At 62.6% G+C, this 10,346-nt stretch overlaps 3 protein-coding genes and 1 long non-coding RNA gene across 6 annotated transcripts; 2 read left to right on the top strand and 2 right to left on the bottom strand.

The window, feature by feature from the left end:
* The first annotated feature begins 63 nt into the window (after positions 1-63).
* On the top strand, positions 64-5,272 carry TMEM150A (transmembrane protein 150A). 2 transcript variants are annotated; one of them, XM_019486207.2, is made up of 8 exons: positions 64-391; positions 1,021-1,167; positions 2,458-2,505; positions 2,640-2,726; positions 2,952-3,019; positions 3,559-3,602; positions 4,207-4,384; positions 4,525-5,272. In XM_019486207.2, exons 2-8 carry the CDS (start codon positions 1,103-1,105, stop codon positions 4,764-4,766), a joined length of 732 nt encoding a protein of 243 aa, XP_019341752.1. In that variant the 5' UTR covers positions 64-391; positions 1,021-1,102; the 3' UTR covers positions 4,767-5,272. The 2 variants fall into 2 exon arrangements, with proteins under 2 accessions (XP_019341752.1, XP_014466269.1); XM_014610783.3 differs by having other exon boundaries at positions 70-391; positions 3,475-3,602.
* A 352-nt stretch (positions 5,273-5,624) lies between these two features.
* Positions 5,625-6,826, bottom strand: RNF181 (ring finger protein 181). Its single transcript, XM_006275006.4, has 5 exons — positions 6,684-6,826; positions 6,459-6,592; positions 6,164-6,279; positions 5,934-6,008; positions 5,625-5,753 (listed from the first exon to the last, which is right to left on the bottom strand). Exons 1-5 carry the CDS (start codon positions 6,752-6,754, stop codon positions 5,694-5,696), a joined length of 456 nt encoding a protein of 151 aa, XP_006275068.1. The 5' UTR covers positions 6,755-6,826; the 3' UTR covers positions 5,625-5,693.
* A 525-nt stretch (positions 6,827-7,351) lies between these two features.
* Positions 7,352-10,139, bottom strand: VAMP5 (vesicle associated membrane protein 5). Of its 2 annotated transcripts, none has more exons than XM_014610805.3 (3): positions 10,001-10,139; positions 8,608-8,745; positions 7,352-8,333 (listed from the first exon to the last, which is right to left on the bottom strand). In XM_014610805.3, the coding sequence occupies exons 1-3, from the start codon at positions 10,001-10,003 to the stop codon at positions 8,121-8,123; spliced, it is 354 nt and encodes a 117-aa protein (XP_014466291.1). In that variant the 5' UTR covers positions 10,004-10,139; the 3' UTR covers positions 7,352-8,120. The 2 variants fall into 2 exon arrangements, with proteins under 2 accessions (XP_014466291.1, XP_019341754.1); XM_019486209.2 differs by lacking the exon at positions 10,001-10,139 and adding an exon at positions 8,919-9,010.
* Positions 9,135-9,743, top strand: LOC132251360 (uncharacterized). The gene is made up of 2 exons (XR_009463329.1): positions 9,135-9,218; positions 9,261-9,743. It is a non-coding gene; the product is annotated as an uncharacterized LOC132251360 (long non-coding RNA).
* Positions 10,140-10,346: the final 207 nt, after the last annotated feature.

The following is a 10,346-nucleotide window of genomic DNA, read 5'->3' on the forward strand; positions in this document are numbered from 1 at the left end:
GCCGTAGGAGGTTGGGGGCAGGTGGAAAGGGGAGATGGTGGGTGTGACATTACAATGAGGTCACAATGATGTCATGAGAGGAACAGGAGTGTGTGGGCAGACAAGGGGTCGGGGAAACGGACGGGCACACACATGCCCCTCCCCCCAGCAAAGAACCCAGGTGTCCGGGCTGGGGGATGGGGGCAGCCGCGCCCGCCCCTTCTTGGCTGGCTCATTATGCAAGCACCGCCCCGTTAAGTGACGTTATGGGACAGCGGCGCTGGGCACGCCGGGAGTTGTAGTCCCATGGAGAGGGCGGCAGGACTCTAGTTCCCGGCATGCCCCGCGCGGGAGGGGGCGGGGCGGGGCCGGCCTGGCCCTTTAAAGGCCCGTGTGGACTCGGCGCGGCCGGGTAAGGGGTGGGGGTCCCGTGACAGGATCCCCGACGCCTGGTTCCCGCCGGGGGTGGGGGCGAACAGCCTAGTGGTCAGAGCAATGAGGGGCCAGGAGCCCGGACGCCTGGGTCCCCTGCCTGGCTGGGGCCCAGCTGTGACCCTGGGGGGAGGAGGGGCTGCTATGACATCATCCGCCCCGTGCCTCAGTTTTCCCTCGTGGGGGTGGCACTCTGGGGGGCCTGCCCACTAACTGCGTCTCCAGTTCCCCCCAGCCGGGCTTGTTCCCGGGGCTCCTTCGTTAGCCACGTGGTTGCAGCAGGGTGGGCACCAACCTAGTCCCTCCGAGTTGGGGGGGGGGGAAGCCAACTGTGCAGCCCCCATTCTCCTCCCCTCTCCCCCGCGAGAACTCAGGCGTCCGGGCCCTTGGGAGCAGTCTGATGGGAGTCCGGGCACCTGGGTCCCTTCCCCAGGGGTGGAGGTGAGAGACCGAGTAGTTAGAGCATAGCTGGGTATCGGGAGCCTGGACACCTGGGTATGCTGCCTGGCTGGGGGGTAGAGGGGCAGGAGCCCAGACGCCTGGTTCTTTGGGGGTCCAGGCCCTTCCAACATCTGTCCAGCAATCTGTTTACCCCCCACCCCCCCGCAGCCTCCAGATGCTTCGGGGCAGAGACGCGGGGCAATAGCCAGTGCCCCCCCCAACCCCCCAGCTCCCCCCTGCCGGCCCTCCCATGACCGCCTGGATCATCCTTCCCATCAGCCTCTCTGCCTTCTCCATCACCGGCATCTGGATTGTGTGAGTGACTCCCAGGGGCCCTTACCAGATCTGGTTGTAACGTCCCCACCCCATGTCCTCGCCTCACCCCGCAGTGCCACCTCCGGCCAGCAGAGGGGGCCTGGGCCTGGGCTCGGGCTCTAATGGAAGGGGGCACTTAGAGGTTGATCCCCACCCCCCAGCTCCCCTCTCTGGGCACAGGCTCTGGGATGGGAGGCAGAGCTCCAGGCCCCACCCCCAACCAGGCATGTCTGGGTCGGGGTTGGATGGGAGGGATTGGAGGGGGTGCAGTGAAGCAGGGGTGGTTGGACAACCCCTCCCCCTCCCGGGGAGGTGTCTTGGGGGAGGGAGGGAGGGGGGGAGGGAAAGACAGCCAGCCAGGAGATGCACATAGAGCCCAGGCATCTGGGAGTGAGGGAGAGACTGACACAAAAGAACACAGACCCAGGTGTCCTAGAAGAGGACAGAAGAGACAGGAAAACGACCCAGGTGTCCGGGGGGGGGGAGGGGATAGATAGGAAAGGACAACAGGACCCTGATGCCTGGCCAGGGACAGGTGGACCGATGGGCAGAAACGTACACACAACTGAGGTGCCCAGGAGTTGGAGACAGATGAATATAAAAGGACTCAGACAACCCAGGTGTCCTGGCAAGGGACAGATAAGACAGACAGACATGAAGACACCCATGGAACCCAGCCATCCAGGAGCAGGACAGATGGACACAAAACCACATACAGAACCCAGGCATCCAGGAGGGGGAGACAGACAGACAAACAGGAAAGGACATATACAACCCAGGTGTCCTGGCAAGGGGCAGGTAGACAGATGAAAACCCATACAAAACCCAGGCATCCAGGAGCGGGACAGATGGACACTTAAATGCATGCAGAACCCAAGCCTCCAGGGAGGGGGAGATAGACAAACACAAAAGGACACAGAACCCAAGTGTCGTGGCAAGGAGTGAATGTGCAGACAGCCACAAAAATTTCCACAGAACACAGGTGTCTGGGAGCAGGACAGATGGACCTGAAAACATGCACACAGAACCAGGTGTTCTGGCAAGTGACTAATGGGCAAACTGACATAAGCACACACAGAACCCAGGTGTTCGGGAGTGGGACAGACTGACACAAAACCACATGCTGTCTAGCCAGTCCTGCACTAAGATCCTACGGGCTCCAAGGCAGGGGTTCTCCCTCATCCAGGCTCCAACCACCAGACTGGATGCCCACGGGAGGGGAAAATTTGCAGAGGGGCAAGGGGGCACTGTGGGCCCCCCCCATGCCCCCTGACCCAGCTGTGCCTGCAGGTATGCCATGGCCGTCATGAATCACCACGTGTGCCCTGTCGAGAACTGGTGAGTCATGCTACACACCTGATATCGCCTTCTCCCCCAGCCACATTCAGCACCTCCCTGCCCCCCAGGAAGGGGCAGGGGGCACCCCAGCTGTGCCCCCCCTCACTTAGACCCATCTCCTGCCCCCCTTCTAGGTCTTACAATGAATCATGCCCCACGGAGCCAGCTCAGCCGGGGACCCCCAAGACCTGCTGCACCCTAGAAGACATCCCCCTGATCAGGTGAGGCTGGGGGGGGGGGGGAGGGGCACCAGGGCCGTGACTCCAGGGGTCGGAGTTCACTGCCATGGAGCCACCAGCTAGGGCAGGATCTGGCCCTGCTGAGGAGTTATTAGGCCCCTGCTGGGAGCAATTAGCATGCCAGCTGCCCTGGCACAGGGAGAGAGGGCTTTGTGGTGCCATGGCACTAAGCCATGCCCCAACTCACTGCCCTCCTTTCCCCCACAGCAAGTGCGGCACATATCCCCCCGAGAGCTGCCTCTTCAGCCTCATAGGCAACGTTGGCGCCTTCATGGGTGAGTATTTGTCTCCCCTGCCCAGGGCTCCTAAACTCCCTGGGCTGGCACTGCCTACGGTGAGCAGGGGCTCCACAGGGGCAGCATGCCCAGCTGCACCCTCTTACCCAGGCTAAGCAGTTGCCTTCACCTCCAAAAGAATCTGAGGGGTAATGGGGATATAAGAGCTGTTAGCAGTAGGCTTCAGTGCGTACAGTGCTAAATAAAAAAAGGGAGAACACTGACTACCAGGGAGGGAGCCTACCTATGCCAGGCTGTGTCCATAGGGGTGAGGTGAGGGTCACATAGATGCCTCCTGCTTCTTCTTTCATATGACATTTTAGGACAACATTCATATATTATTATGTAAATTTGATAACCATTTGACTGCTTCAGGGGTAACTACCCTCCTGCTGGGGGGGGGGGGTCTCTGCTCCTGGGAGGGGCAGGGAGGTGATACCATGTGTCACCCACAGTGGTGGTGATCTGTGTCCTGCGCTACGGGCAGCTGCTGGAGCAGAGCCAGCGCTCCTGGATCAACACCACTGCCCTTGTCACAGGCTGTACTAATGCTGCCGGCCTTGTCATGGTGGGCAACTTCCAGGTGGGCAAAGGGCAAGGGGAGTGGGGGTGGGTGTGGCCCAAGGGCTGGCTGGAGTGCGGGGCCTGCAACACTTTGCTGCATGGGCTGGAAGGGGGGGGGGGCAGGGCCTGCCAAGCTGTGCCCGTGGGGTGAGGGGGGCCACAGAGCATGAGGGCAGCCAGGGCTGTTGGTGGCGGGGGGGACATGACGGACAGGGGCAGTTAAGGGGGGGCCTGGGGGTTGCTAGGCTGGGGGGTCACCTACAAGGTGAGACATACCAAGTGCTAGGCTGGGGGGGGGGCACCTGACTGGGTGGAGGTGGGAGGTATGAAGTTCCAGGCTAAGGGGGTACTTACCTGTAGTTGTCAGCAGGTGGAAGGTATCAAGTGCTCAAACGAAAGGGTACCTGCCTGGGTGCAGGTGGGAGGTACCACATGCCAGGCTTGGGTGCCAGGCTAAGGGGACACCTGACAGGTGGGAGGTGCCAAGTGCTAGGGTGCAGAGGTTGCATGATTGGCTGAGCACAGGTGGGATAAAGTGCCAGTCTTGCGTGGTGCAGGGGAGATTTACCAAGTGCCAGGCTGGGGGGATACCATCCTCATGAACCCTTCCTTCCATCCCCCAGGTGGACCATGCTAAGTCACTGCACTACATCGGGGCTGGCATCGCCTTCCCGGCAGGGCTGCTCTTTGTGTGCCTGCAGTGCGTGCTCACCTACCACATGGCTGCCTCTGCCCTGGACCTGGGGGTTGCCCATGCCCGTGCTGCCCTCACCGCCCTTGCCTTAGTCACCCTTGTCCTCAGTATCCTTCTGCTGCAGGCACCAGGACTCGGGGCAGGTGGGAGGGATCCTGAATGCTCCATGCAGTGGGAGGGGGCGGGTCAGGTCCAGGGCCTGGTGGGAGCAAATGCTGGGCCTGAGGCTTCCTTAGCTTGGTGCCAGGCGGGGCCTTCTTCATCCACGAGAGCCCGGTGCTGCAGCACGTGGCAGCACTGTGCGAGTGGGCCTTTGTCCTGGCTATCCTCATCTTCTACGGCACGCTAAGCTATGAATTCGGGGCCGTGAGCAGTGAGACGCTGGTGGCCGCCTTGCAGGGGGCTCACGCTCGTGGCTGCAAGTCCCCCGGCAGCAGCAGTACCTCCACCCACCTCAACTGCAACCCCGAAAGCATTGCCATGATCTGAGGGTGGGGCGGGGCTTGGCCTTGCCCCCGAGTGCCCTGGCCATGCCCCATTGCAATAGCCCTGCCCCCTACCACTTTAGCTCCACCCCTACCCCACCCCGGTTTTTTTGTTCTTTTGTACCAAAAAAGGGTCATTTTTAAAGAGACCCAGCAGTATTATGGAATGCCCAGCCCCCTCCCTTGTCATGCCAGCTTCATGCCACCAGTGCCAACATGCTCCTAGGTCCTTTGGGGCTGGGAGGGATAGAGATGAGCATGGCTGGGGGTGGGGACCATGCCAGCCAGGCAGTAGGGTGCAGTACCCTCCCTCCCTGATCTCACATGAGGGGCTGATTCCCTCCTGGAGGCGCTTTTCCCCAGCTCCAGCTGCCGTCCAGCCCACAGTCACGGGGTAGGGGCTGCCCACCCCCTGCCAAAGGGTCTGGAGCGGGGTCCGGGGTCCTGGGGATTTTTTTAGTCCTTTTTTTATATCTCTATTGAACGTGTATAAAGAAACTCAGATTGGCATAGGCCTGGCCTGGTCACTGTGTGGGGGGTCTATGGCCCGGTGGCTATGGGGTGATGGGATGGCCCTGAGACCTGGTAGCTGTGGGGATGGGACACAGGGCCCTGAGGCCTGGTGCTGTGCCAGGGAGCCTGGTTGTATGGGGAGGGGACAGGACCTTGAAGCCTGGTTGTTATTTGGGGGGGGGAGGAAGGGGCAGCAGAGACTTAGTTGCTCTGAGAGGGACTATGGCCTGGTTGCTATGGAGGGGAAGGCCCTGAGGCCTGGTTGCTATGTGGTGGACAGAAGTCCTGGCTATGCCAACCCCTGACTCCCTGCCCCATTTGCCTGCCCAGGAATGACAGCATTCCCTGCTGGCTGACAGAGATGGGTTTAATGGGCACTGCTGGCTGCTGTCCCAGGGCTGGGCTGTGGCTTGTGCCGTCACGTGTACATGGCCCCATGCAGATATTGCAGACGGTGCTCCTGCTGCTGCCGGCGCACCTACAACACATCAGGTGGGGCATTGTGGTGGGCAGAGACTTCCCCACCCACACCCACCAGTGCCCCCTGGCCCACTCCAGCCACTTATACCATCATCCCGGCACCTGTCTGGGAGTGAGGGGCACTGGCACCCCCCCATTTAACTCCCTGGGGGCCTAGTATCCCCCATATCCTGCTCACCTTGTCCTTCTTGTACTCCTCATACTCTGGGTTGTCTGTGGGCAGCTCATGACGGCACAGAGGGCAGGAGTTGGTCTGTGGGGGGCACACCAAGGGCTCTGTGCCAGTGCCAAGGGGGGCACAGCCTGGCCAGACCCTCACCCATCCCCCTTCAGCCACCCAGGGCTGGGTTACTGCTGGTGCCCCAAGAGCTGAGGGGCTGGGGGATGCCCCACGGCCCCGGCACTCACCTTGCCCAGCCAGGGCAGGAGACAGGCTGAGTGAAACAGGTGTTCGCACGGCATTTTCTGAGCACGCTCGTCCTCCTCGAACTCCAGCAGGCACACGGGGCACTTGAGTCCCTTTTCTGGGGGCCCCAGAAGGGCAGAGAGAAGCCATCAATCCCATCTTGCGCCCTCAAGCCCTGAACAAAGTGCCCCCACCCTCCTCTCTCGGACCCCTGGGCCCCAGAGAGCCTGGGGGTGGGGCAGCCTGGGCCCCCGGAGTTTTGAGAGGCACTACTGGGGGGAAGCTCGCAGCACGCACCAGCCTGGGCGGGGGTGATGCGTACAGCGGGCAGGTCTCGCACTACCCGGCGGGCCGCGGGCGGAGGCAGGCGCTGGTCCCAGTCCGCAGCATCCAGCGAGCTCAGGTCCAGCTCCTGGCCCTGGAACAGCGTCCTGGAAAGGGGGGCGGAAGATGTGTAAGGGGCGGCCCCGATCCCGGCCAGGGCCCAGGGAACCGCTCCCGCCGAACTGGACCCCCGCGGACCGGGCGAGCTGCAGCAGGGCGGGGCCGGGCGGGCCAGGCTCGCAGTCGTGCTCGTCGAAGTAGGACGCCATCGGGTTCGTCCCGTGCAGCCGCTTCCGGGTTCGGTTCCGGCCGTGAGTCCGCAGCGCCCGCAGGGCCCGGCCGGGGGCGGTGGCAGCCAATAAGCTGGCAAGAAGGGCCCGCGGCAGCCAATTAGTGCGCAGGGAGAGCCGCGATTGGCTGGAGCCGGGGGGCTGGGAATAAGTGCAGAGCCAATGAGAACGCGCCGAAGGTAGCCAGTGGGGCAGAGTCTATAGCGCCGTCACTGGGGAAGCTCGCAGCCCCGCGGCACTGTTCTGGGGAAGCTCGCAAATCTGGACCATTGTTCTGGGGAAGCTCGCAGCCCCAGGACACAGTTTTAGGGACGCTTGCAGCCCCACAGCACTGTTTTGAGGAAGCTTAGAGCTCCGCAGCACTGTTCGGGGGAAGCTCACAGCCCTGGGGGACCCTCAGCAAGGCAGGGGAGGCAGAACCCAGCCCTTCCCCCCCCATCCCAGACCCTCTCTTCTCCTGGCTGTCCAGAAGGGAAACTCCAACAGGAAACGGCCAGCGAGGCACTGACCAAGCCAGAAAAAGGACCCAGACATCCGGGTGATCTTTGCCCCTGGCCCCAGCATGACAAACAATGCTAGCTTAGAAAACTCCTTTTATTTGGAGGGCAGCATGGGGCTGAGGGCACTGCTCTAATGAAGCTCGCAGCACTGGGATCTCACGGCAGGGGGAGGGGTGTTAAGGTTAGGGTACCGTCCCAGGGAAGTTCACAGTACTGGGCTAGGGAAGCTGCCAGCCTTCTTGGGCCCTGGGTGGGGAAACTGAGGCACCACTAAGGGGGAACTGGCTGAGGCACTGGTAGGGTGAAGGTTGTAGTGTCAAGGCTCTGGCGAAACACTCCCAGGGCACTGCTAGTGGGGAAGCTCACAGTCTTCAATGGGCCCTAGGTAGGGAAACTGAGCCAGCGAAGCCTCCAAACTAGGGCACTGCTGGGGCTAAGCTTACAGCACCAGGGTCCTGGCTCAGGGGCACTTTGTCTCAGGAGCGCTTATCAAGGCACTTTGTTGGGGAAGGTCACAGGCTTCAAGGGCCCTGGCTGGGGAAACTGAAGTACTGAGGTCTCCTAGTCAGGGCTCTGCTGTGAGGAAGCTCTCAGTGCCAGAGTCCTGACTGGGTGGTATTAAGGCACTGGTGGGAGAAAGCTCACTTAAGAGGGCCCTGGCAAGGGAAACTGAGGCACCACCGGGGGGGGGGAGGACTAGGCCAGGCACTGCTGGTGGGAAGCTGATAGTCCCCCCAAACCCCCTGCTCCCAGGTGGGTGGGGCCAATTTGGGAAGGGGGCATGGCATCTCCAGGTCCCACCCCCACCGGCAAAGTCCACACCAGAAGTGGTTGTATTTCAGAAGTCAGTTGCTGCCGTTGGTGGGGGCAGAGGCACGGACTTCGGCCTGCCCAGACACCTGGGTCCCAGCGCCAGGCAGTGAAAGGGCCAAGGCCACAGCCAGGATGATGAGAACCAGGACACCCACCGCGACCCCAGCCAGCACCAGCCGCAGCTTCTGGTCTTCCCAGCGCTTCTTCTGGGCCAGCGTCTTGCTTGTCTTGCTGAAGGTGGTAGACTGTGGGCAGAGGCCAGAGGAGGTCATCAGCATGCACAGCACTGCTGAGGGGAAGTTCACAGCCCTGGGGCACTGTTCTGGGGAAGCTCACGGCATCGGGGCACTGTTGTGCAAAGCTCTCAGCACTCATTGAGGGGTCCCCAGGACAAGGACCATCCCAGCAGGGGACACTCCTACCCCCTGCTGCCCACAGCCAGAGCGTGGCTCCTGTGTGTCCTAAGACCTATATGGCAGAAGGTGATTCTTCTTATGGATCCCCCCCAAGCCCTAGTACCATGTCCAGCAGCTCCTCAGCCCGGCTGTCCAGATCCTGGAGCTTCCCCTCACGGTCCAGCACCTTGGAGTAGTTGTCCTGCATGATCTGGGTCACCTCCTCTGCCTCCTGCTGGCACTGGGTCACCTTGTTCTCCCCCTGTGGCCAAGAAGGGGTTACTACCTCCCAGGGCATTACTGGGGAAAGCTTGCAACCCCCAGGGGAGCTCCATCTGGGCCAAACCTCCCTGGGGCAGAGGCCTGGCCCTGGCACCCCAAGCGGTCCCAGTGTTGCAAGCTTCCCCTCAGAAATCCCCTGAGGCTGTGACTCACTTTCCCCTGTGCTCCATTCACCCTCCAGCTTTAAGTGGGGGCAGGAAGAGTCCCCCCTCTGGGCAGGGAGGCCAAAGTCAGCGGATGTCTCCTGCCGAGAGGAGGAAGGGGTGTGTGGCGCCAATGCATCCGGCCTGGCGGGGAGCGAGGGGGCTGAGCACAGAACCAGGCGTCTTGAGATCACATGAGTGCGCACACACATGCATGCAGAACCCAGGCACCTGGGACAGGTGTGTGCACATGCCCGCACACACACACACACGAACCCAGGCATTCGGGACACACATGCACAGAACCCAGGTGTCCTACACACAGACACGTATACGCACTCACAGAATCCAGGTGCCCTACACACTGAAACCAAGGCATTTGGGACACACATGGCACGCACACACAGACAGCACGGGGTCCTGTGTCCCAGAATCGAGGCATCTGGGACATCCCCCCTGACACACACACACCCCTACCTTGCACCTACACAAGCCTGGTGCAGGTGCCCTGCTGGCAGCCCCCAGCTCTGGGGGTGGCACCAGGCCAGAAAATCCCCAGCCCTGGTTGCTGGGGGTGCAGGAAGGATCCTCTTACCCGGCCCAAGGTTAAAGCCAAGGACTCAGGGAAGGGCTGGAAAGTCCTGGGAGCTGGCCCCCCCTTACTGGTGAAACTAAGTTGCAGATTGGTCCCAGTCCAGATTAGACCGTGCAGATGCCCATCCCCCAGAATCACCAGGTCCCACTTCTTTGCCCCCCTAGCCCCGCCCAAGCGCCTGGGGTGGGGGTGGAGGGTGTCAAGGTATCGGCTCCCGGGTTCCCCCCCCCCCCCCACAAAGATGAATCCAGATTAAAGCTCCTAGTGCAGACACCGCCAGGGCCGGGGGCAGGGGGCGGCTGGGTCTCCGGCTCCATTCCTCTAGGGACCTGCCGGCGGGGGAGGGGGTGCTGGGGGGCACAGGGCCCCGGCGGAGCCGCCCCCGCCCAGTCCAGCCCACGGGCCCCGCCGCCGCCGGCGGACCGAAACCAAAAGCAGCACCGATCCCCGGCCCCCGCCCAACCTCCCGGCCCCGGCCCCGGCCCCGGCCAGCTCACCATGCTCCCGGCGCGGTCCCCCGCAGGCTTCGGGCGCAGGAGTGCCCCGGACCTGCCTCCCGCACCCGGACTGACTCCGGAGTGACCCCGGGGCCACCGTGCCCCGCCCGGGAGGCAGGGACGGGGACGGGGGCGGGGCCTGGGTCTGCCCCGCCCCGCGTTTACACTGGACCCTAACGACGCTCCCGGGGCAGCCGCAGGGCTGGACCCGCGCTATTAACCCTGGACCCTACCGCGAAGCGTCCGGGCCAGGAGCCAGGGCGCGGTCCTGAGGGAGCAGCGCCCGCCATCTACCCCAGGCCTGGGCTCTACCGAAGCCTTGACTGTGCGTGTGGAGTCAGGCACC

The sequence above is a fragment of the Alligator mississippiensis genome, chromosome 7 (genome assembly GCF_030867095.1).
Source record: "Alligator mississippiensis isolate rAllMis1 chromosome 7, rAllMis1, whole genome shotgun sequence".
In the NCBI taxonomy this organism is placed as follows: domain Eukaryota; kingdom Metazoa; phylum Chordata; order Crocodylia; family Alligatoridae; genus Alligator; species Alligator mississippiensis.

Coding starts and splice junctions, on each gene's coding strand:
- VAMP5 (XM_014610805.3), bottom strand. Junction 8,334..8,607: donor CTGAGGAGCTGCTGGACATG/GTACTAGGGCTT, acceptor CTCTGCCCACAG/TCTACCACCTTCAGCAAGAC.
- RNF181 (XM_006275006.4), bottom strand. CDS start 6,754: ATGGCGTCCTACTTCGACGAGCACGACTGCGAGCCTGGCCCGCCCGGC. Junction 6,280..6,458: donor CATCACCCCCGCCCAGGCTG/GTGCGTGCTGCG, acceptor TGGGGCCCCCAG/AAAAGGGACTCAAGTGCCCC. Junction 6,009..6,163: donor TCCTGCCCTGGCTGGGCAAG/GTGAGTGCCGGG, acceptor TGCCCCCCACAG/ACCAACTCCTGCCCTCTGTG.
- TMEM150A (XM_014610783.3), top strand. CDS start 1,103: ATGACCGCCTGGATCATCCTTCCCATCAGCCTCTCTGCCTTCTCCATC. Junction 2,727..2,951: donor GAAGACATCCCCCTGATCAG/GTGAGGCTGGGG, acceptor TTTCCCCCACAG/CAAGTGCGGCACATATCCCC. Junction 3,020..3,474: donor CAACGTTGGCGCCTTCATGG/GTGAGTATTTGT, acceptor TGTCACCCACAG/TGGTGGTGATCTGTGTCCTG.